This window comes from Cebus imitator, unplaced genomic scaffold (assembly GCF_001604975.1).
Source record: "Cebus imitator isolate Cc_AM_T3 unplaced genomic scaffold, Cebus_imitator-1.0 Scaffold384, whole genome shotgun sequence".
Classification (NCBI taxonomy): Eukaryota; Metazoa; Chordata; class Mammalia; order Primates; family Cebidae; genus Cebus; species Cebus imitator.
In genome coordinates this window covers 579,402-604,934 of record NW_016107699.1, presented here as the reverse complement: position 1 = coordinate 604,934, position 25,533 = coordinate 579,402, and the positions used below count along the sequence as shown (strand labels likewise).

Here is a 25,533-nt window from a genome sequence, read left to right as displayed (position 1 = left end):
GTGAAATCATTCTGTCTTGTGAATACCCCACGTCTCAGCTTGCCATGGCTCCCTAGCTTGCATCAGGCCTGCTCACCCCTCACCCCACCTCTGGCTAACAGGCCCCGGAAAGAGGAGCTTCACCCAGCCCCAGGGACCTTCCTGTAATCAAGGCTGCAGTGACCTCACCTCTCTGGGGCCCCGCGGGTGGGGAGAGCTCAAGATGGAAACAAAATGTGTCTTTATTTATGTTTTTAATTTGAATTCTGGAACTGGTCCAGCATGGAAATACATTTAACATCAGTAAAATGCTGAAGAAAAATGGAAATGTTTTTTGGTAACTGCCTCCCACCCACTCTGCCCTCTGTGAGACCCCAGCACACATCCCTATCCTTCGCACACACCAGGGTGTGTGCCTCTCTTCCCAGTTTAGGATCCATGGGGCCAGGCTGCTCACAGGAGCTTTGCTGCATCCCTTAGCAGCTGGAGGCAAGTTTAATTATTAGCATCAATCACTACTCAGGCTGTGTGGGAGGTAGAGGAATGTAGCCCCAGTGTGGGCAGAAGACCTGCACAGCCCCCACATCCCTGCCACCAGGCAGTTTGGGCCCTGAGGAAATAGGGTGCCCACTGCTGCCAGCCTTCTCCCCAGATGGAATGTGGCCTGTATCTAGCGTGTAGCCCTGGAGGAGCCTGGGTTCCTAGGCCCTGACACTGTGTATGCTCGCTCGCCCCTGCAGGCCTCTCTGGAGGGACCATACCCTGACTCCTGAGGATGCAGGAACTCAGCTCCCCTGAAGCCTCAGCCCTGAGTCTTCCCAGACCAGTACACAGTGCCTCAAAGGTGGCCCGTTTGCAGCAGTCTCCTTGTTCTCCCCTCTCCAAATCCCCTTTTCAGATCCCTCACCCCAAGCCCCACGCCTGGGCTCCTTCTTGCCTTCCCAGGCTGGCTTATATCCAGCTGCCACTTTTGGAATAGTCTGCTCTGAGAGAGGCGTTGGTAAGTTCCGGCGCAGGGACCTGGCTGGACGATGATGGAATCTCTGATCTGTCTGAGCCCACTTGTCACTGGAGGCCATGGGAGTGCCAATCTGAAAAGGCTGCAGGACCTTGCTGAATGGTAATGTGCTAGACCCAAAATGGGCAGAAAGCTTAGGGATGGGTGTTCAGGTCTCTGAGGCCCTGTCATTTTGGAGTGGAACAAGAAACAGCCCAGTGTCCTAGATGACACAGTCACACTGGCTTGGGGTCAGCCCCAGGGCAGGTGGGTAACCTCTGGCTCCAGGGAGCTTGGCATGTGCTGATACCAGCACTGGCAGCACTCATCCCCATAGGGATGATTTACTGGGCAGCTGCAGGTTTGTCTGTGGTCCATGTAAGTGCCTGATCTCTCACCACCTTCACGTGCAGGGGCTTTGTAAGAACCAAAAGCTGGTAAGGCCTGGCTGCCCAGCTGGATGGACAGGGTGATGGCCCTGTCCTCCCAGTATGACTTTTTGCATGTCTGAAGGCTGGTCTGTGACCAAGAGAACCAAAGCAAGTGAGCTCTAACAGGAGGAACAAGCAGCCAGAAGGATGAGACGGGACAGGCTGAGTGGCCCAGTGTGGCCTGGGTGGCATCCAGGCCCAAACCCTGGAGGCTTTTGGGGTTCCCAGTCTACTCTTGGTTGTCCCCTCTCTGAGCAGGCACTGCCACCTGTATTGCACACAACACAAGCCTCAAAACTTGAACACTGATTATGTTAGTTGTCTCTCATGTCCAGGACTTGGTACAAGCCTTGGCCACAGTATAAACCATCATTCTGCCTTCTGGTGCTAACTTATAGCCGGGCAGCCCATCTGGCTACCACCCACTCAACCTGTTCCTGCGTTTTTACCCAGTGGGAGGGACCCAGAAGCTCAGAGCCCTATTCTCGGGGTGTCCAGGACTAGTCATCCCTGCTTTCCAATGACCTCCTGGCTTCCTTGGAGGCTCTTCACACCATGACAACCATGAGTTACTGCCAACCTCTCTGTGAACTGGGGGAGCCTGGAAAGAAGTGGACAAGTCCTGTCTGTTCATAATTACCCCTTGACACAGCCACGCCTTCCCTGGAGGTGGCCTCATTCTGGCTACCCAACCCTGCCAGTTCTCTTGGTTACACTTGCAGCCGCCAGCACCATGGGTCCCAATTTCCTCAGTGATTTGCAAGGCCAAGCCTGCACCTGGCTGTCTGCAAAGGCAGGAGGCCCAGGGCCTCACTATGACAAAGGCACACATGGCTCAGGACAACCTCCTGACCCCCAGAGAGTCCAGAGAACAAAACACCCTTTAGAAAAACGTCAGTAGAGAGAAGGAGAGTCCCAGCAAGTGACCCCCAGAAGGGCTGTGAGTGTCACTCACAGATCCTGACACAAAGGCAGTTATCAAGGGGAATCCCCAATGGGTTGGCAGCTAGAATGGGACTATGGCCAGAATGGGCCTGGGTGTCCCACTGACCCCACTGCATGGCTGTCACTGCTGGGTGCCCCAGCTGGGAGCACTGAGTCACATGTCGCAGGGGAATCACACCATGGCTGGGCACCGGGGGATTGGCCTGGCCATGGCGTGACAGCGGGGGAGGATGGGCATGCATCCCAGGCCAGCTGTGCCTCAGGGGAAGGCCAACTGGAAGGCGTGGAAAATCAGCCATTTCCTCCACCTGAAGGAGCCCCTGAGGACAGCAGCAGCAACTGGCAGACTGCACCCGGCATCTGCCCCATGGCTTTGGCCAGGGTTCCACGGGGAAATGCTAAAAAACAGTCGTCTCTTTTTTGGGGGGCAGGGGAGGGGGTTGGGAGAAAAACAATCTCAGACTCTCAAAGCATGAAAACAAGTGGAAAATGATCAGTCTGGTTTTCCATAATTCAAAACAAGAGGATCATGTTCCCTGACGTGGTAGGAAGTACCCTTGCTCTTCTCTCCTGCCTGGTACCTGGGTGCTGGGGCCAGGTAGGCATCAAGTCGTGGGCACTAGGTTAGTAGATAGAACTCTGGCCAGAGAGCAAGCCCTCCCTAGCACCAAGGCTGACTCTTTGAGCCCCAGACCCCTCCAGCCCAGCCCTTCATGCACATGTAGGCACTCACTGTGAGATGTGAGTGATGGGTGTCAGCAGTGTCTCCCCTTCCAGGTCCAGGTCCTCGGCAAAGCTATTGGTTCTGATGAAGTGGGGCATGCTCACTTCCAGCAGTGTTGGGCTCTTCCTCACTGAGGAGAAAGTGTAGAGGACAGCACATTAGGCTTCCCACCCAACCTACCAGTGCTGTGGAGCAGGCCTGTGAACTCCCAGGGCCAGGTGAGGAGTGGAGCTTGTGCCTGGAAGCTCCAGCCCTGACAGTCCAGTTTACGGTGGGGTGTGGTAGAGTGGGTGAGTGTTTAAGATGGCCCTAAAGTGCTTGACACTCAGTGTTTGACAAAAGTAAAGGCCAGTGGATCCTCTTCAGAGTGGTAACTATGCCTGAGGCTGTGCTCAGGTGTCCAGGACTCTACCCACCTCAGGTTCTGGGCCTCTTCCCATGTTCACACTGACACTTGGGTCAAGAATAAGATGGAGGTGACAGTCACAGGCCTGGTAAGGGACAACAGGTCCCAGCACCATACACTGTCACACTCATACATTGACAGAGCTCTGGGTCAGGAAAGATGGGGTGGTAGAACCTCTGACCCGTGAGGAATGGCGAACCTGGGATGCAGGGGCAGCCACAGAACTCCTTTGTCAAAACACAATGCCACGTCAACTAGTTGTACCCCCAGTGAGGCACAGGAGTCCCTCCAACAACAGCTGGCTTCACATTCAGATTCCTGGGCCCACCTCTGCAACTTTGACACAGGAGCTCAGGAGATGATCCTTGTCACTCCCCACTTTGTGTTCACACCGTCAGTATTTGCTCCTGGCTTATGTTTGTCTTCATTTAAATATTTTATTGTAAAAGGATTAAGTACTCATCTGTGAGAAGTGGAATAATTTGAAGATTTACAATGGCTTTCCCCCCCAAGGTCATCAGTGTTAACCGTCAACTAGATTTCAAGCCCCCACCCCCTCTGCTCATCCGAGTAGCAGATGCCAGGTAGGAGTTGCTTTTATATACATGGGATGGCACTGTTCTTGTCACTCTGTTCCTGTCACTCTGTAACATAAGCTCATCTCATTTTCTCTAGGTATATAGACATGGATTTAATTATCATTTTAGTAGTTGCATGACAATCCACAGTTTAGATTGGCCATACTTAACCATTCTGTATATCCTGGACATTCAGGCTCTTATAGTGTCAAGCTGGTTAATTATTCAGACTGTGATGTCACATCCATCCATCTTTATTAAAAGCTGATATATTAGAGCAGGGTGAGAGGGTGCTTCCTTAGTAATGTTAGTAAATGTTGCTGGATTGCTTTCCCAAGAAGTTGTATATAGCAATTCAGGCTCCCCCAGCTTTCCCACATCCATGCCTGAATGAACTGTGGAATGAAGCCCAAATGAAGGCTGTCAGCATCTTTGCAGGGACTACCAAGCATGGATGAAAACTGAGGCATTGCTGTCATTTCCATCTGTTTGAATGCCTTTTATGGGCTTGGATTCTGGGCTTCCTCTTGCAGAATTGCCTGTTCATACCCTTTGCTCATTTTTGCTTGTCACTTTGTAGGAATTTTCTGTATATTACAGACATTAACTCCTTGTTATATGAGGTACACCTATCTTCCTCAGTCTATCTCTGTTTTGTTCACCTTAACTATGTTGCTTTTTATCATAGAAAATGTTTTATGCTTTTAAAAAATAATACATCTTTTGCTTTATAAAAAAGGAAGGTTTTCCCACATCAGAGTCATACAACTCTCTCCTAAATTTATTCCTAATTTAACTGTTTGAATGTGTTGTATGTATACGTATGTGTGTGTGTGTAAAAGTTTTAATACATTTAGTATCTATGCCTGATGTGAGAGATGGTCAACAATTAGAAAATGAAAATTTAAAGGGTACTACATACAACTTTACTACAAAAAATCTAAAATGAAACAAAACCATAAAATTTCTTGAAGAAAACATAAGAAAAAAATCTCCAGGACCTTGAATTTGGCAGTGAATTCTGAAATACAAAACCAAAAGCTCCACTCATAAGACAAAAAGAATCAACAAATTGGACTTTATCAAAATTAAAAGCTTTTGCTATGCAACGGACACTGTTAATGGAATGAAAAGACAAAGCACAGACTTGGAAAGAATATTTGCACATCACCTATCAGGTCAAGGACTTGTACTCAGAATATATAAAGAATGCTTACAACTTGACAGTAATAAAGTGAACCATCCAATTTTAAAAACAGATTAGAAATAAGCACATGAAAAGATGCACAATTAACATAAATATGGAAATGCAAATTAGAACCACAATGAAATTCCATAAATTAAAAAAAAATTCAAAACCTGATAATACCAAGCACTCTTGAGGATGTGGAATACATAGAACTCTCATATGTTGCTGGTGGGAATGCAAAATGGCACAGTGACTTTTGGAAATAGATTATAGCAATTTCTTAGAAAATTTAAACATATACGTACTGTGAGTCCTAGAGGTTCCTTTCCCACTCAAGTGAATTGAATTTTTATGTTAACAAAAACCTGTACATAAATGTATATAGTAACTCTGCTCATAATTACCAAATAGTGGAAACAATGAAGATGTCATTCAACAGGTGAATGGATAAACAAAATGTAAATATTCATGCCATGGAATACCACCCACCAATAAAAAAGAAATGAACTAATGATTTATGCAACAACATGGATGAATCTCAGGTGCATTTTGCTAAGCAGTGAAAGAAGCCAGATGCGAAAGAATACATATTATAGAATCCCATTTATAGGATATTCTAGAAAAAACAAAACTACAGGGACATAAGACAGATCAATAGCTGCCAGTGGTTAGGGGAGAAGTACTTGACTTCAAAAGACTAACCCCAGGGTATTTTTAGGGGTATGGAACTTCTTTGAATGATACTGGTTGTGGATACATGACTCCAGGCATTTGTCAAAGCTCACAGAACTGAATCTCCAAGAGTGAATTTTACCATATGCAAAGTTAAAAAATTAACCTGGATGTTGGAGAATCCTACGATGGAAAGCACTCTGATGAGTGAATACTTTGTGTGCTACAAATGACATAGCAGTGAAAGGAAAGAAGGAAGAGGAGCTGGCCTATGTTGCTTTCAAAAACACAGTTTTGACTGGACACTTCATGGTTAAAGACAAAGTCTGTCATAAACACTCTAACCTAGTAAGTAAGTTTGCTTCACATACAAATTTGCTACCTGTTCAATAGGGTTACACAACTAAATGAACTGTAGGTAATGGGAGCCAGGTTTCTCACTGTCAGAGAAAAAGCTATAAATAAGTTGTGGGGGAAGGGGCAAGGATGAACTCGGCTAGCTTTATATAGATACAGATATGTAAAGATGTGTGTGTACTCAGGTTACATGTATACATATATTTCCTAGCTCTGTCCACTGAGAGGAGATGGAAGCAGTGATATCCCAGTAGCCATGAGCATACCCCATGCATAGATCCAGGTTTTTTATTCATTCTGCAATAAAAGGAGCTAGGGCTTTCTGGATGAATGGATGATTCTAGGGCTAGGGAAAGTAAGAGATGAGCCTGAAGTATTGTCAGGTGCTAGAAGAGAAGGAAGTGCTTAAAAATAAAAGGATGGGGGGCGGGCACATCAAAAGGACACATGAACCCACCAGTGGCTAAAGCTAGAACAATTTGAGCAACAAAATAAATGATAATATTGGATTATAACTCAAATAGTCCTGAATCCACACTGATAAAATTAAATAAACAATTGGAGGAGAGGGACAAAATCTTCCTTTCAAAAGAATTCCAAATAAAAAATGTAGAAGGAATGAGGAAAATAGATGTACATCACAGTAATATTTGCTGCAGGAAAATGATCCATGAATGAATGCTAAAATTAGTTGGTGAACTTTGAGAAACTTCAAAGTTTCTTCTTTGAAATATGTTTTAATTGCTGTGGTAGTTTTAACATATATTTGAATATTTTTTTGATACTCTCCTGCAGGAGGTAGAGTTGAACTCCTCCCCCCTCCCGCCCCCTTGAGTGTGGGCCGTACTTAGTGACTCACTTCTAAAGACTAAACTATGGAAAGGGAAAAACAGCAATTCACTTACAGGTGGAGGAACCTGGCTGACACCACCTTAAATGAGTGGCTCAAGGCTAATATTACCAGTGATAAACCATATTGATGTCATGTTCCACAATAAGGAAAACATCTCGCCTCACTGGTGTTCTTGCCCTAAACCTATAACCCTGGTCTAGTCCTGAGAAAACACCAGAAAAACCCAAACTGAGGGACACTGATACCTGACTGGTATTCCTCAAAAATGTCAAGTTAATGAAAAATATGACAGAGAAGCCTGTCACCAATTGGAGATAACTAAGGAGACATATTCAATAAATGTAATGATAGATCCTATAGATGGGATCCCAGAACAGAAAAAGGACATAAGTAGTTGAAATGGGGAAATCCAAATAAATTAACAACTCTACCTTAATAGTGTTGTACCAATGTTAATGTCTTAGTTTTGGTTAATGTACCATGGTTGTGTAAAATGCTAACACTAGGGGAAGCTGGTGAAAGGGGTGTGGGGACTCAGTACTATTTTTCTCTTCTGTAAATCAAAAATGTGAGATAACAAGTGAAAAAAGAACCTGTATACAACGGCACAAAATAATATTAATTATATAACTAAAGATATGCAAGAACTCTGTGGAGAAAATGGTAAAACTTTAATAAGAGACAATGAAGAAGACATAAATAAATGGAGAAATATGCTTTCATTCCAATGACTAGAAGACTCAATAGATAATCTGAAAAAATTATCTCTAAAACTTAATAAATCTCTCCAAATCTTAATAAAAATCTCAAGGCTTCTGTGTGTGAACTTTGGCAAGCTGATTCTACTGATTTGGAAATGCAAAGAGCCAAGAATTAGCAATATTCTTGAAGAAGAACAAGGTGGGAGAACTTGCTGTACCAAACATCAGTACTTCCTCCAAGGCAGTGGTCATTAAGGCAATGTGGTGTTGACATGGGGAGAGACAGATAGACCAGTGGGATAGGATTGAGCATTGGGAAACAGCCCACACATGTATGGAAGCTTGCTGTATATCAGAGGTGGCTTGCACCTCTGGGAAGAGGATGGACTTTTCAATCAAATGTTCAGGAGCAACTGAATATCCACACTGGAAAAACATGAAGTTGGAACCTTAATTACCTGTCATATACCAAAAATTCATTCTTGTCATTCCAGGGGACTGAAGACCTAATTATGAAAAGCAACATTATAAAGGCCACATGATTAAATATAGAAAAATATCCTAATGATGTCAGCATTAGGATGGTTTTCTTTTTTTTTAAAGAAGCAATAACCGTAAGAGATAGGAATGCTTAAGTTGACACCAGAGTTAAGACCCAGTCATCAAAAATACACCTTAAAGAGTGAAAACAGTGCCCACAAAATACAAAGGGCTCCTACAAATCAATAGGAAAAATATAAATGACTTAATAGAAAGTGGACAGTAGACAAAGTAGCACATCATAAAAGAGGAATCCAAAGGGCTGATGAGTATGTGGAAAGGTCTTACGCCTCACTAGCAATCAGAGAAATATAAATGAACTCAGGAGCTCATGGCCCGTGGGGGCCACTGGCAGGCTTCTATAAGGAAACCACACAGACATTACTTAGTCACAGGCAGGAGAAGGGCTTAGAGTGAAAGGGCTCTGTGCCCATGACATCCTTAGACCAGGGAAGGACCCATAAGGCTTGAAGAATGTGTGCACATTCAGAGACCCACAGGTCTGGGACCCAGCAGAGGAATGTAACTCCCATCTTAGAGATTTGGGGGCAGAGATTCAAGTATCCTGGGTTATATAATACAGTTGTCAAGTGACAGAGCTAAAACTTCATCCAGGATTCAATTAAGAAGAAACATATTTTGATGTTTGCATCATTTGTAGGTAGAAGGAATGATGGAGTGGAGGCTAGAATGTGGAGTTGCTTTCCAAACACCCATGATGACAAGTGCCATCTCCAAAGCCTGAGGGCCAAGGGTGAGCTACCTGACTCCTGAGAAAGGTTTTACCCTGGTGTTTTAGGATATTAAATTGTGCACATCAGTTGACTGCTCAGTAGCTGGGACCTGCACCTGCCAGAGAGGAATGTGTGCTTTTTGGTTTCATCGTGGGAATGGCAAGGGGCTGAGAAGGGCCCCACAGTTTTGTTTTTCCAACTCAAAAGGAGAGGTTGTTGTCTGCTGGCTTGTATGGCGGAGACTTTGGGGCATGCTTTCTCCACCACAGGGAGGCAGTGACCAGAGCTGCCACCTTTTCCCTGTTTTCATCTGTGATCGTAGCCAGGTCAGGCATCTAGGAGAGCAAGGAGAGGAGCTGGGGGTGGGTGGGTGGAGATTCAGCTCTTTCCAGACACACTAGTGCTGCCTCTTTCAGGCCAGGGCTTGAGGGCAAGTGCTGTGCCCTAACAGGTCTTGCTTGTCACCCCCACCTCTGAAGTGGGTATTTCACAGCCTGAACTCACAGCAGCAGAGAAAGTTGAGCCCATGATGTATTTGAAAGGGCTGGATATCCAGGCTCTGCAGGAGGTACCGGAGCAATGCCAGGTGCCCTTTGCTGAACTGTCTCGAGTGGCTGGCCCTGGGGACAAAGAGCACAGTATCCTGGCGACAATGAAGTCACACTTTCCTAAGACAGTCCCGGTTTTTGATGCTTTAATTCTTTGGCTGCTTTTGCTTTGTCAAGGCCAGGATCTGGGTCTAAATTTTCAGGGCAGAACAAAACAATTTTGTTTTCTAGGAAAATGGGAGGTCTGGGATGGCAAAGGCAGCCTTGGGTGTGGCAATTACCCCAGCTGGGGATGCTGGCTGCCAAGTATCACCCTGTCAAGAGAACAGGAATAAAACTCAGCATAGCATCTTCCTTTCTAGTCAGTTGTCCTGCTCAATAGGGGAATTTGAATTTTATTTTTTTAAAAATATAGGCATAGAAAAAAGACTAGAAGGAAACAGATCCAAATGTTAACTTGTTTGTCTTTGGGTGAAGGGACTTTGGGTGATTTTCATTTCCTTCCTTATTGTTCCTATATTTTCTATTTTGGATGATACTTCTCCAAGTCAAGAAACAACAATTTGTGAAAGTCTCCTATATCTGTGCCTTGCTCTCTGGCCCACGAACCTGCACATCTTATCCTAGGGTTACCAGAATATGTTCCTCCACCTGGCCTGGAGCTGCCTATGAGGCTACATAGAGCTCTCCTATCATGAAGGTCTTTGAGGCTTTCTGTTCCCAAGAAATTCTGGTCTCACTTTCTCTGCCTTCTCATCGAGCCTCCGACCCCTTCTTGCCCAGATTAGGTCAGCATTCAAGCCCCAAGTCCAACTTACGACAAAGCTCAAAGCTCCAGCCCATCCCTGCTGCCCTCTGCCCTCAAGAGACTTGCCAGTGTCTGGGCCCTTCCTGGTAACTTCACCCAGCCACTCACCCCCTACCCTTCCCCTCCTGATTGATTAAAATCCTAATCTCCCAGGTGTAACCAAGCCCTCTTCCACAAGCTTTCCACAGCCCCAGAGATTGCTCCCTCCCCTATATAGCTGCAGGGCTTATGTGTACCTGGCCTTGAGCACAGAAACCTTGCCTTCTGCCTCACCCATATCTCTCCAGGATTTGGAACAGGCGAGTTCCCTGAGCCAGCCTACTTCACAGGGATGAACAGACGCTCTCCCTATCCTTCACAAGTAGAAGCCCCCTCCCTGGCCCCCTCAAGAAATCTCCCCCTCTCTGGATTCACCAAAGCCCTGCGGATCCTGCACTGTGAAGGAGAAGCCCTCCCCAGGGGCATCCGGACAGCTGCAGCCAGGCCCTGCGTGACATTGCTGAGCCACAGCCTGTGCCAGCTGCCCATGCCCGGCTCATAGACCCTGAGCCAGACTGGCCCCACCACCACCTGTGTCTCCACTCAGAGGCAAGAAGTAAGGGACATGGACGGAAAGTGTAAAAGCCATTCCCACAACAGCTGCCAGGAACAAGGCGAGGAATGGAGTGAAAATGTATATTCACAGCTGGCACCCAGTTCCGCTTCGGAAAATACCTTGCTTGAGTGGACACCTGTTGTTTTTGCCTGCCCAGCAGCCAGGCCTGGCTTCTGGGAACAGCATCTCAAATCTTCCTTTGTGGGGGTTCCTCTTTTCCCACTCCTAGTGTGCAGTGTTTAGGTACCCTCTGGCCATCCCCAAAGGGGTCCTTGTAGACCTTACCTCAGCCATTGGAGGTAGAGTTGCAGGTCCAAGGATGGCTTGTACCCCAGCTGAGGCCAATAAGAACTTGGCCTTAGATTCTGGCAGGAATCTTGGGGAGAGATGACCTCATTCTGCTGGGTTTCCTGAGCTGTTGAATGCAAGCTGGTGGCCATTTTGCCCTTTTTAGAAAGTAGCTGCCTAAGGATACAGCCATCTCATGAAGCCAGTGATAGAGAGCAAGGGAAAGGGAGAAGAAAAGGAACAGGGAGGGAGAAGGGGAGTGCAAGAGGGGGAGAGTGAGAACAAGTGAGCAAGATCATCTCAGCTCTGGGGTCCAGCTGTGTCTGAAACAGCTGGGTCCAGCTGTGTGAGCCAAAAAATGTCCCTTTTGTGCTTAAGCTTGTTTGAGTTGGGGTTCCATCATTTGTTACCAAGAGAGTTGTCAGGAATGTGCATGACAAACTTGGTGGGGAGGTGTGAGCCTAAGGACATGGGCTTGGGGGCAGTCAATGTTACAAAATAGCTAAACTGCTCTGCACTGCCACCACTAGTTTTCAGAGTAGAGGGCAGGGAGAAGGCTTGTGGGAAAGAAGCTGGCCTGAGCTGAGGCCCTTGTCCTGGCCCTAACTCTGCAACAGCACAGAGAAGTCTCCAAAAGGGACTTAAGGTGGGTCGTTGGCTTTCTACTGCTGTGATGTAAGTCCTCATCTCCCCAAACCTTCAGTGAGCCTCTCTCCACACCCTGCTGTAGAAGGATGTTTGGAGCAAATTATGGAACATGTTGGATCTCACATTGGATCAAAGGTGTGCAAAATAGATTTGCCTGAAGCATACAGTGATGTGACACAGTCAGAGATGACTTCGGGAATCCTGAGAAATCCCAGGGAGGATGCTGGGCTTATCAACAACCAAGTTTTGGATATTGAGGACCACCCCCCACACCCCAAACACTTCTTAGAATGAGGATAGCAGGCCTCAGCACACACAAACCACAGAGTGAACAGAAATGGCTCTGCAGGCCCAGGGGTGGGGTCTGAGTAGCGGGGGCGCTGAGGAAGACAACTTTCAGGCAACGACAGAGCCAGGACAGGGTCAACTCTGAGTGCGAGTGAGCCCAGGAAATGGAAATAAAGCAACACAGCCACCCACACAACTAAAATTGACCCACCCGGGTCTCCATGCTGCAGGAAGTCACTGTCTAGGTCTCCCAAGACACATTTTCAGGGGAAGGTTCCAGGCAGCAAGAGCAGCCCTAGGAAACTTTAATATACAATGGAATCTGGGTTAAGCACTATCTTCTCCAAGAGTTGAGCTCACAGGACATTCCCCAGAAACCTCTGGAGAGGTGGGGAGGAAAGTTTCTGGAGGTCTTTGGATGAAGAAAACAAAAAAGTGGCCTTGATTTTCAAGGCAAAATTACACAGGAAGAAAAAAATGTTTTTAATCTAATTAAGAGCGATCTTTTCACCTTCATCACAACATCACGGAAATGTGCCAGTTCTTAACTTCACACAATAATCAAAGCAATTAGTGAGGGAGAAGCCTTGGAAACCGGTGCAGATGTTCTCAGAATGTTAAATGGGGAAATGAGTTGCAGGCCTCATTCTCAGCATCCGGCTCCAGGCCCTGGCTACCAAATCCAGACATCTGCTGGGGCCCCACCCCCAGGCCCCGAGGGCGCGGGCTGGAGAAACACAGGTCCCTTCCCAGGCCACCTCCCAGCCAGGCCAGATCCGGGGGTGAGAGACTCCCCATAGCTTCTCAAGTTGGAGCCTGGACACAGTCACAGCCACCCCAGAACTGGGGGGAGGCTCAACATCAAAATTATGCTAACAACTGATGTCAAAAGTAATCAACGCAGCTTGGCTCCCCCACCGCTGCTGGCTGCAGGAGGGCTGTGAGTAGGAGGAGAGCAGGGGGCCCCAGGGGACCTCTCAGCTATGACCCCCTCAGCCTGAACACTACTTCAAGAAAAGATGTGGTGGCATCTGTCTGGTATGGTCCTGTGGGCTCCATTCCAATGCTAATGGACCCTTAAGGGGCCCAGGAATCAAAATGGTCAACACTTGAGGAATTTCCAGTAATCAGAGAAAACGTATAGAAATGAAGATGATGCTTACTTAGGAAATGGCCTATTACAGGGAACAAACAGAGGAGCACATGGCTAATGTCAGTTAGCTGTGGGAGAAATGGGAGACTCCAGGTGAGGCAGGCAGATCAGCAAAGCTTGGAGGCTCTGCTATATGGCAGGCACTGGAGACATGGAGTTAAAGAACACAATATTTACGTTCTCAGGGATGGACACGCAGCATAGGGGCCCCACTCATATGCCCTTAGCATTCGTGTTCTCCACACTGACAGCGTCTTAATGCAAGCCCACCAGATATTTTAATAAGTACTACCTCTGATTTCAGGGACTTGCCTAGCTTCACACAGGGCAGGCCAAAAGGAATGGAAAGTGAGCTGTCACAGGGGCAGCACTCACTAGTGACAGATAAATAGCCCAGCTCTCTCAGCTGCTTGTAGAACTCTGAGGAGTGTTCTGTGCAGCCTTTCAGCTGCCCACCGTGAAGCTCTTTCTCAATAAGTGACCAGCATAAGGATTCCTGAATTAAGCTCTGTGTGCTGTGAGACTGACACAAGGCAGTGTGACAGGAAGCTGTCAGAACATTCAAGTAGGGAAGCAGCAAGATCCACTTTACATTTAAAGAACTCCCTTGAGCTGTTGTGTGAAGAATGGAAGCAAGAGTGGAAAGTGAGAGATCAGTAATGAGGTAAGGACAATAATGTAGGCAGAGAAATAGTGGTTTTAACCAGGGGGATAGTTGGAGAGAAGACTATCCAGAGTGGGCAAATCCAGAAAGTTGTTAAGACATACTAGTAGATTAGATAAGGGCACTAAGAAAAAAGGATAATTTAAAAGACTTTCAGCCAGGCTTGGAGCAGAATAGCATGCTGCTCTCCATCCCCTCTGACTGTAAATCGTCTCACTTATCCTCCCCCAAAAGCATAAAATCAATAAGTGCAAATAAAATCACATGACCCATGCTGATGGCAGTATTAGGAGAAAAAATACCTTCAAATTATCTGTGAGTAGCAAAGTGAACCGAATTCCAATGACATTCTAGTTCCCCGCCCAGCACTGCGAAACTGTACATGCAGAATCAGAGAGAAGAGGCTTAAAGTGTGTTGTCAAAAAGTTTGAGGGTAGTTAGCAACATCAGCAAAAATAGAGGAGTAAGTACCTCTAAGGAGCCTTCTTGCCTTCACAAAGAACCTAAACACTAAGCAGCCTAAGCCACTGGTGAACTTGCAGATAACACTGATGTTGGTTATAGTCTAAATAACTGTAGAGACACTATACTTCTGCACTGAACCAGAACCAAAGCCAAAGCACCCTACCCAAATGATACTACAAACGCATGTACAGGAAAAAGTCTTTATTGAGGTTACTCCATAAAATTGGAAGTGTCTGTTACTCCAGATATGCAGATATCAATTTGGGGACAAAAATGGGGGGAAAATAAAACAGGACTTGCCAAAAAATCACAATACTTCTCCATAACAGACTCCAAAGTAAAGGAAGTCTTAAAGAAACCCAATGAGATCAAAGAGAACACAAGTAGACAATACAAAGATATCAGGAAAACAATTCATGATGTAAATGGGAAATTCATCAAAGAGATACCATAAAAAGGAACCAGACAACAATCTTGGAAGTGACAAATTAAATGAACAAAATAAAAAATACAATTGAAAGCTTCAAAAGCAGGCTAAATCAAGCAGAAGAAATAATTTCTAAATTTGAAGACGGGTGTTTTGAAAGAAATAAGACAGATTTAAATAAATAAAAAAAGAATGAAGAAAGCCTATGTGACATGAGACACTACCAAGCTAACAATATTTCACATTTTGGGAGTTCCAGAAGGAGAATTGATGGGATAAGGACCAGAAAATTGATTTAATAAGATAATATCTGAAAACTGCCAAAGTTTTGGGAGAGAAAGAGAAAGACTAACAGATAAAGGAAGCTCACAAGTCCCTAAATAGATTCAACCCTAAAAGGGTCTCTCTGAGGCACATTTTCATCAAACTGTAAAAAATCAAAGAATTCTAAAAACACCCAGAGAGAAGCATGAAGTCACACATAAGGGAATCAACAGTAGACTAACAGATCTTTTTCAGCAGAAACCTGGGCCAGGAAGGAATTGGATGCCACTTAAAAATGCCGAAGAGGGGGGAAACCCCACAAAATTGCTAGCCACAAATACTACATCCAGGAAACCTATCCTTCAGAAATGAAGCAGAATGAAGGAAGAAATTTTGCTTCCCTTAGACAAATAAGAACTGAGGGAATTCATTACTACTAAATCAGCCCTATAAGAAATGCTTAAGGTAGTACTACCTCTGGAAGTAGGAGGATGATATCTACCATAATGAAAATATAAAAGCATAAAACTCACTAGTAGAACAGAAACACAAATCAAAAAGGGAAAGTAATAAAAGATTATCACTACAGAAAACCACAAAATTGCAAAGAAGATGTGAGAAGGAAACAAAGGTATACAAAACAATCAGAAAACAATAAAACAGGAGTAAGTCCTCACCTATTGATAACAATCTTAAATGTAGATAATTTAAATTCCCAAATGAAAAATAGATACTGGCTAAATGAATTTAAAAAATAAAGCCCAACTACATGCTGCCTACAAGAAACTGACTTCCCCTGTAAAGACACCCATAGACTTTAAGGGAATGGATGGAAGAAGATATTCTACAGACACCAAAAACATGCAGGAGTAGATAGACAAAAAGTACTAAGTCAAAAAAAAAAAAAAAAAAAAAGTCAAAAAAAAAAAAAAAAATGGAAGTCATCATATAATGATAAATGGTTCAATTCAGCACAAAGAAGATGTAACAATTATATATGCAACCAACAACACTGGAGTACCCAGACATATTAAACAAATATTATCACTGCTAAAGAAATAGACCCAAATACAATAATTAGGGATGTGAGCACTTCATATTCAGCATTGGACAGATCATTTGGAAGGAAAAATAGCAGCAAAGAAATATTGGATTTAAACTGTATAGATTAAATGGACCTAATAAATTTACACATTTCATCCACAGATGCAGAATATACATTCTTTGTTAGCACGTAGAACATTCTCCAGGATACTCCATATGTTAGGACACAAAACAAGTCTCAAAAAAGTTTTGTAAATGAGAATCACATCAAGTATCTTCTCAGATCACAATGGAATATGACTAGAAATCAATTACAAGAGGAGCTTCTGAAATTGAACAGATACATGAAAATCAAACTACATGTTCCCGAATGATCATTGTGTCAATAAAGAAACTGATTTAAACATTTAAAAATTGTTTGAAACAAATGAAAATAGAAACACAATATACAAAAATGTATAGGGTACAACAAAATAAGTGCTATGAGGGACGTTTATTTCAATAAACACCCACATCAACAAGGCAGAAAGATTTGAAACAAATAAACTAATAAATGTATCTTAAGGAACTAGAAAAGCAAGAACAAGCCAAACTTAGAAGGAAATAAAAAAGATCAGAGCAGATCTAAATGAAATAGAGATTTAAAAAAAAAAAAAAAAAGATCAGTGAAATTAGTTTTTTGTTCTTGTTTTTTTCTCCTGAGACAGGGTCTTGTTCTGTCACCCAGACTTGAATGCAGTGGTGTGATCTTGGCTCACTGTAACCTCTGCCTCTTGGGCTAAGGCAATCCCTCCACTTCAGCTTCTGAGTAGCTGAGATTACAGATGTGCAGCACCACACCTGGCTAATTTTTTGTATTTTTTTCTTTTTGTAGATATGGGGGTTTGCCATGTTGTTCAGGCTGGTCTCAAACTCCTGGACTCAAGCGATCAGCCTACCTTGGCCTTCCAAAATTCTGTGTTTACAGGTGTGAGTCGACAAACCCAGCCAAAAAGTTGACTTTGAAAAGAGAAAATCAATAAACCATTAGCTAGACTAAGAAGACCCAAATACATAAAATCAGAAATGAAAAAGGAGACGTTACAATGGGCAGCACAGAAATACAAAAGATTATTAGAGACTATTATGAACAACTATATGTCAACAATGAGGAAACCTAGAGGAAACAGATAAATTCCTGGACACATATAACCTCCCAAGATTGAACCAGGCAGAAAAGAAAATCTGGACAGAGCAATAACAAGGAATGAAATTGAATCAGTAATAAAGTCTCCCAGTGCTTTCCAGTAAAGAAAACCACGGGGTTGCATGGCTTTATTGGTGAATTCTACCAATTTTTTGAAGAACATGAATCCTCAATCGATTCTTAGATTTTCAGATGAGTTAGAAATTCTCCCTAACTCTGTAAGGTCGGCAGTATCTCGATACCAAAACCAGATAAGGACAAAACAACAAAAAAGAAAACTACAGGCCAATCTCCCTGATGAACATAGATGCAGAATCCTCAAAAGCAAAAAACAAAAAACCAAAAAACTAGTAATCTGAATCCCATAGGACCTAAAAAAGGTAATAAACCATTATCAAGATTGTCGGCAAGATGGCTGAACAGGAACAGCTCCAGTGTGCAGCTCCCAGTGAGACTGACAAAGAAGGTGAGGGATTTCTGCATTTCTAACTGAGGTACCTGGTTCATCTCATTGGGATGGTTAGACAGTGGGTGCAGCCCAAGGAGGGCAAGCTGAAGCAGGGTGGGGCGTTGCCTCACCCGGGAAGCTCAAGGGGTTGGGAAACTCCCTCTCCTATCCAAGGTAAGCCATTAGGGTACCCTGCACTGTGGCCTGGATACTATGCTCTTTCTATGGTCTTCACAACCTGCAGACTAGGAGATTCCCTCCAGTACCTACACCAACATCAGGGGCCTGGGTTCCCAGCACAAACTGGGCAGCCATTTGGGCTGACACCAAGGTAGCTGCAGCAGTTTTTTTTTTCATACCCCAGTGGCACCTGGAACACCAGTGAGACAAACATTTACTCCCCTGGAAAGGGGGCTGAAAGCCAGTGACCCAAGTGGTCTGGCTCAGTGGGCCCCACCCCCACAGAAACAAGCAAGCTAACATCCGCTGGCTTGAAATTCTCACAGCCAGCACAGCAGTCTGAGCTCACCCTGGGATGTGTGAGCCTGGTGGGGAAAGGGGTGTCTGCCATTGCTGAGGCTCAGGTGGGTGGTTTTAATCTTACAGTGTAAACAAAGCCACCGGGAAGTTTGAACTGGGCAGAGCCCACCACAGCTCAGCAAGGCAGCCGCAGGCAGACTGTCTGACTAGATTCCCTCCTTGCTGGGCAGGGCCTCTATGAAAAAAGGCAGCAGCCCATCAGGGACATATAAATAAAGCCCCTGTCTTCCTGATATAGAGCATCTGGGAAAATGGGTAGTTGTGGGAACAGCTTCAATAGACTTAAACGTCCCTGCCTGGCAGCTCTGAAGAGAGCAGCAGATTTCCCAGTACAGTGTTCGAGTTCTGATAAGACTGCCTCCTCAAGTGGATCACTGACACCTGCATATCCTGACTCGGAGACATCTCCCAGTAGGGGCTGGCAGACAACTGATACAGGAGAGCTCTGGCTGGCATCTGGCAGGTACCACTCTGGGGTGAAGCTACCAGAGGAAGGAACAGGCAGCAATATTTCCTGTTTTGAAGCCTCTGCCAGTGATACCCAGGCAAGCAGGGTCTGGAGTGGAACTCCAGCAAGCTCCAGCACACCAGCAGAGGGGCCTGACTGTTGGAAGGAAAACTAACAAACAGAAAGGAATAGTTTCAACATCAACAAAAAATGTCCACTCGGAGACCCCATCCAAAGGTCACCAACTTCAGAGACCAAAGGTAGATAAATCCACGAAGTTTGGGAGAATCCAGTGCTAAAAGGCTGAAAATTCCAAAAACGAGAATGCTTCTCCTCCTCCAAGGAATCACAACTCCTTATCAGCAAGGGAACAAAATTGGATGGAGAATGAGTTTGATGAACTGACAGAAGCAGGCCTCAGAAGGTGGGTTAATAACAAACTCCTCTGAGCTAAAGGAACATGTTCTAACCCAATGCAAGGAAGCTAAGAACCTCAAAAAAGGTTAAATGTTAAGTATAATAACCAGTTTAGAGAACACAACCTGATGGAGCTGAAAAACACAGCACGAGAACTTTGTGAAGCATACACAAGTTTCAATAGCTGCATTGATCAAGCAGAAGAAAGGATATCGGAGATTGAAGATCAACTCAATGAAATAAAGTGAGAAGATTAGAGAAAAAAGTGAAAAGAAATTAACAAAGCCTCCAAGAAATATGGAATTATCTGAAAAGACCAAGTCTGTGTGTGATTGGTGTACCTGAAAGTGATGGGGAGGATGAAACCAAGTTGGAAAACACTCTTCAGGATATTATCCAGGAGAACCTCCCCAACCTAGCAAGGCAGGCCAACATTCAAATTCAGGAAATAAAGAGAACACCATAACATTACTCCTCAAGAAGAGCAAGCCCAAGACACATAATTGTCAGATTCACAACAATTGAAATGAAAGAAAATATGCTAAGGACAGCCAGAGAGGAAGGTCAGGTTATCCACAAACAGAAGCCCATAAGCTTAACAGCACATCCCTGGGCAGAAACCTTATAAGGCAGAAGAGAGTGGGGTCCAAAATTCAACATACTTAAAAGAATTTTCAGCCCAAAATTTCATATCCAGCCAAACTAAGCTTCATAAGTGAAGGAGAAATAAAATCCTTTATGGACAAGCAACTGCTGAGAGATTCTGTCACCACCAGGCCTGCCTTAAAAGAGCTCCTGAAGGAAGCACTAAACATGGAAAAGAACAACTGGTATGAGCCACTGCAAAAACATACCAAATTGTAAAGACCATTAATGCTATGAAGAAACTGCATCAATTAATGGGCATGACAACCAGTTAGCATCATAATGGCAGGATCAAATTCACACATAACAATAACCTTAAATTTAAATGGGCTAAATGCCCCAATTAGAAAACACAGAAGGGCAAATTGGATAGAGTCAAGACCCATCGGTGTGCTGTATTCAAGAGACCCATCTTATGTGCAAAGATACACATAGGCTCAAAATCACGGGATGGAGGAATATTTACCAAGCAAATGGAAAGCAAAATAAAAGAGAGAGAGAGAGAGAGAGAGAGAGATATCGCGGGAGTTGCAATCCTATTCTCCGATAAAACATTTTGAGAAAGATAAAAAGAGACAACAAAGGGCATTATATAATGGTGAATGGATCAATGCAACAATAAGAGCTAACTATCCTAAATATATATGCACCCAATACAGGAACATCCAGATTTGTAAAGCAAGTTCTTAGAGACCTACAAGGAGACTTAGACTCCCACACAATAATAGTGGGAGACTTTAACATCCTACTTCAACATTAGACAGATCAAGACAGAAAATTAACAAGGATATCCAGGACTTGAACTCAGCTCTGGACCAAGCTGACCTAATAAACATCTACAGAACTATCCACATCAAATCAACAGAATATACAGTCTTCTTAGCACCACATTGCCCTTATTCTAAAATTGACCACATAATTGGAAGTAAAACACTTCTCAGCAAATGCAAGAGAATGGAAATCATAACACAGTTTCAGACCACAGTGCAATCAAATTAGAACTCAGGACTAAGAAACTTACTCAAAACCACACAACTACATGGAAACTGAACAACCTGCTCCTGAATAGGACTACTGGATAAATAATGAAATGAAGGCAGAAATTAAAATGTTCTTTGAAACCAATGAGAGTGAAGACACAACGTACCAGAATCTCTGGGAAACATTTAAAGCAGTGTGTAGAGGGAAATTTATACCACTAAATGCCCACAAGAGAAAGTAGGAAAGACCTAAAATCCACACCCTAACATCACAATTAACGGAACTAGAGAAGCAAGAGCAAACAAATTCAAAAGCTAGCAGAAGATGAGAAATAACTAAGATCAGAGGAGAACTGAAGGACATAGAGACATGAAAAACCCTTAAAAAAAAATCAATGAATCAAAAACCAGGAGCTGGTTTTTTGGAAAGATCAACAAAATAAATAGACCACTAGGCAGACTAATAAAGAGAAGAAAAGAGAGAGAAGAATCAAAAGGGGATAAAGGGAATATTACCACCCATCCCATAGAAATACGAACTACCATCAGAGAATACTACATACAATCTACCCAAATAAACCAGAAAACCTAGAAGAAATGGACAAACTACTGAACACTTACACCTTCTCAGGACTAAACCAGGAAAAAGCTGAATCCCTGAATAGACCAATAACAAGTTCTGAAATTGAGGCAAGAATTAATATCCTACCAACTAAAAACAGTCTAGGACCAGATGGTCTCACAGCTGAATTCTACCAGAGGTACAAAGAGGAGCTGGTACTCTTCCTTCTGAAACTATTCCAAACAATAGAAAAAGAGGGAATCCTCTCTAACACATTTTACGAGGCCAACATCAGGAGGATAATAAAACCTGGCAGAGACATAACACCAAAAAAAGAAAATTTCAGGCCAATATCCCTGATGAACATCGATGCAAAAATCCTCAATAAGATACTGCAAACTGAATTCAGCAGCACATAAAAAAGCTTATCCACCACAATTAAGTCAGCTTCATCCCTGGGATGCAAAGCTGGTTCAACACATGCAAATCAATAAATGTAATCCATCATATACACAGAACCAAAAACAAAAACTATGTGATTATTTCAATAGATGCAGAAAAGGCCTCTGATAAAATTCAACATCCCTGCAGGCTAAAAGCTGTCAATAAACTAGGTATTGATAGAATGTGTCCCAAATAATAACAGCTACTTATGACAAACCCACAGCCAATATCATACTGAATAGGCAAAAACTGGAAGAACTCCCTTTGAAAACCAGCATAAGACAAGGATGCCCTCTCTTACCACTCCTATTCAACATAGTATTGGAATTTCTGTCCAGGACAATCAGGTAAGAGAAAGAAATAAAGCATATTCAGTTAGGAAAAGGAGAAGTCAAATTGTCTCTATTTGCAGATGACATAGTTGTATATTTAGAATACCCCATAGTCTCAGCCCAAAATCTCCTTAAGCTGGTAAGCAACTTCAGCACAGTCTCAGGACACAAAATCAATATGCAAAAATCACAAGCATTCCTATACACCAATTACAGACAAACAGCCAAATCATGAGTGAACTCCCATTCACAATTGCTACAAAGAGAATAAAATACCTAGGAATACAACTTACAAGGGATTTGAAGGACCTCTTCAAGGAGAACTGCAAATCACTGCTCAAGGAAATAAGAGAGGACACAAACAGATGGAAAAATATTCCGTGTTCATGGTTAGGAAGAACTAATATCGTGAAAATGGCCATACTGCCCAAAACAATTTACAGATTCAGTGGTATCCCCATCAAGCTACCATTGACTTTCTTCACAGAATTGGAAAAAAAAATACTTGAAATTTCATATGGAATTTAAAAAGAGCTCATATAGCCAAGACAGTTCTAGGCAAAAAAAAAAAACAAAACAAACAAACAAAAAAACTGAGGCGTCACACTACCTGACTTCAAACTATACTACAAGGCTACAGTAATCAAAACGGTATGGTACTGGTACCAAAACAGATACATAGAACAATGGAATAGAACAGAGGTCTCAGAAATAACGCCACACATCTACAACCATCTGATCTTTGGCAAACCTGACAAAAACAAGCAACAGGGAAAGGATTACCTATTTAATAAATGGTGTTGGGGAAACTGGCTAGGCACATGCAGAAAGCTGAAACTGGATCCCTTATGCCTTATACAAATATTAACTCAAGATGGAATAAAGACTTAAATGGAAGATTTAAAACCATAAAAACCCTAGATGAAAAACATAGGCAATACCATTCAGGACATAGGCATGGGCAAATACTTCATGACTAAAACACCAAAAGCAATGGCAATGAAAGCCAAAATAGATAAATGGGATCTAATTAAACTAAAGAGCTTCAGCACTGCAAAAGAAATTATCATTGGAGTGAACAGGCAACCTACAAAAAGGGAGAAAATTTTTGCAATCTCTCCATCTGACAAAGGGTTAATATGTATAATCTACAAGGAAGTTAAACAAATTTAGAAGGAAAAAACAAACGACCCCATCAAAAAGTGGGCAAAGGATATTAACAGACACTTCTCAAAAGAAGACATTTATGCAGCCAACAAACAAGAAAAAAAGCTCATCATCACTAGTCATTAGAGAAATACTAATCAAAACTACAATGAGATACCATCTCACACCAGTTAGAGTGGCAATCATTAAAAAGTCAGGGAACAACAGATGCTGGAGAGGATGTGGAGGAATAGGCATACTTTTACACTGTTTGTGGGAGCATAAATTAGTTTAACCATTGTAGAACACGTGGAGATTTCTCAAGGATCAAGAAGTATAAATACCATTTGATCCGGTAATCCCATTAGTAGGTATATACGAAAGGAGTATAAATCATTCTGTTATAAAGACACAGGCACATGTATGTTTATTGCTGCACTGTTCACAATAGTAAAGACTTGCATCCCACCCAAGTGACCATCAATGATACACTGGATAAAGAAAATGTGGCACATATACACCATGGAATACTCTGCAGCCATAAAAAAGGATGAGTTCATGTCCTTTGCAGGGACATGGATGAAGCTGGAAACCATCATTGTCTGCAAACTGACACAACTGAAAACCAAACACTGCATGTTCTCGCTCATAAGTGGGAGTTGAACAATGAAAACATATGGTCACAGGGAGGGGAACATCACACACCAGGTCTAGTTGGGGTTTGGGGGGCTAGGGGAGGGATAGCATTAGGAGAAATACCTAATGTAGATGATGGGGTGATGAATACAGCAAACCACATGGCACATATGTACCTATGTAACCTGCACATTCTGCACATGTACCCCAGAACTTAAAGTATAATTAAAAAATTAAAGATAAGGACTAAAAACAAAAAGATAATATACCATGATCAAGACACAATAGTTAGATTCACCACAGTCAAAATGAAGGAAAATATGCTAAGGGCAGCCAGAGAGAAAACTCAGGTTATCCAGAAAGAAAAGCCCATCAGACAGCCTATATCTTGGTAGAAACCTTACAGGCCAGAAGAGCATGGGACCAATATTCAACATTCTTAAAGAAAAGCATTTTCAGCCCAAAAATTCATATCCAGCTGAACTAAGCTTCACAAGTGAAGGAGAAATAAAATTCTTTATGGACAAGCAACTGCTGACAGATTTTGTCACCACCAGGCCTGGGTGTCACCACTAGGGTTTCACTGATGGTTCAACATATACAAATCAATAAATGTGATACATCACATTAAAGAAGGAAGGACAAAAAATACATGATCATCTCAATAGATGCAGAAAAAGGATGTGATAAAATACAACACCTCTTCATGATAAAAAACAACAACAGCACATAATGTCTAGAAGGAACATAACTCAGTGAAGGTCATATATGACAAACCCACAGCTTCATGTGGAAAAGCTAAACATCTTCCCTCTTACAACTAGAACAAGACAAGGATGTCCACTTTCACCACTCTTATTCAACAGGTAAGAAAAGTCCTCGCCAGAACAATTAGGCAAGAAAAAGAAAAAGGGTATTCAAATTGGAAAAGAGAATGTCATATTGTCCTTTGCAGATGGCATAGTCTTATATCATATAAAAACCTAAAGACTACACCAAAATCTTTTAGAACTGACAAATGAATTCAATAAAGTTACAGGATACAAAATCAATATACAAAAATATGTAGGAGCAGGTTTGGTGGCTCATGCTTGTAATCTCAGCTTTGAGAAGCTGATGCAGGTGGATTGCTTGAGCTCAGGGGTTTGAGACTGGCCTGGGCAATGTGGCAAAACCCCATCTACAATAATGAGCTTGTTGTGGTGATTCACCCCTGTAGTTCAGCTACTCGAGAGGCTGAGATGGGAGGATCACTTGAACCTGGGAGGTGAAGGTTGCAGTGACCAGAGATCGCACCATTGCACCCCAGCCTGGGAAACAGAGTGAGACCCTGTCTCCACTCCTTGCTTTCCCAAAAAATTACTACCATTTCTGTACAGACAAACAGCAAATTAGCCAAAACAGAAATCAAGAAAGCAATTCCGTTTGCAATAGCTACAAATGAAATAAAA

At 43.2% G+C, this 25,533-nt stretch overlaps 1 protein-coding gene across 1 annotated transcript in view; it reads right to left on the bottom strand.

Annotated features, from left to right (window-relative positions):
- The window catches only part of KCNQ1 (potassium voltage-gated channel subfamily Q member 1), a 392,318-nt gene that overhangs the window by 184,528 nt on the left and 182,257 nt on the right, over positions 1-25,533 (bottom strand). Inside the window, exon 11 of the mRNA XM_017507721.2 lies at positions 3,086-3,206. Coding sequence (XP_017363210.1) covers positions 3,086-3,206 — 121 coding nt within the window. The remainder of the gene's footprint in view (positions 1-3,085; positions 3,207-25,533) is intronic.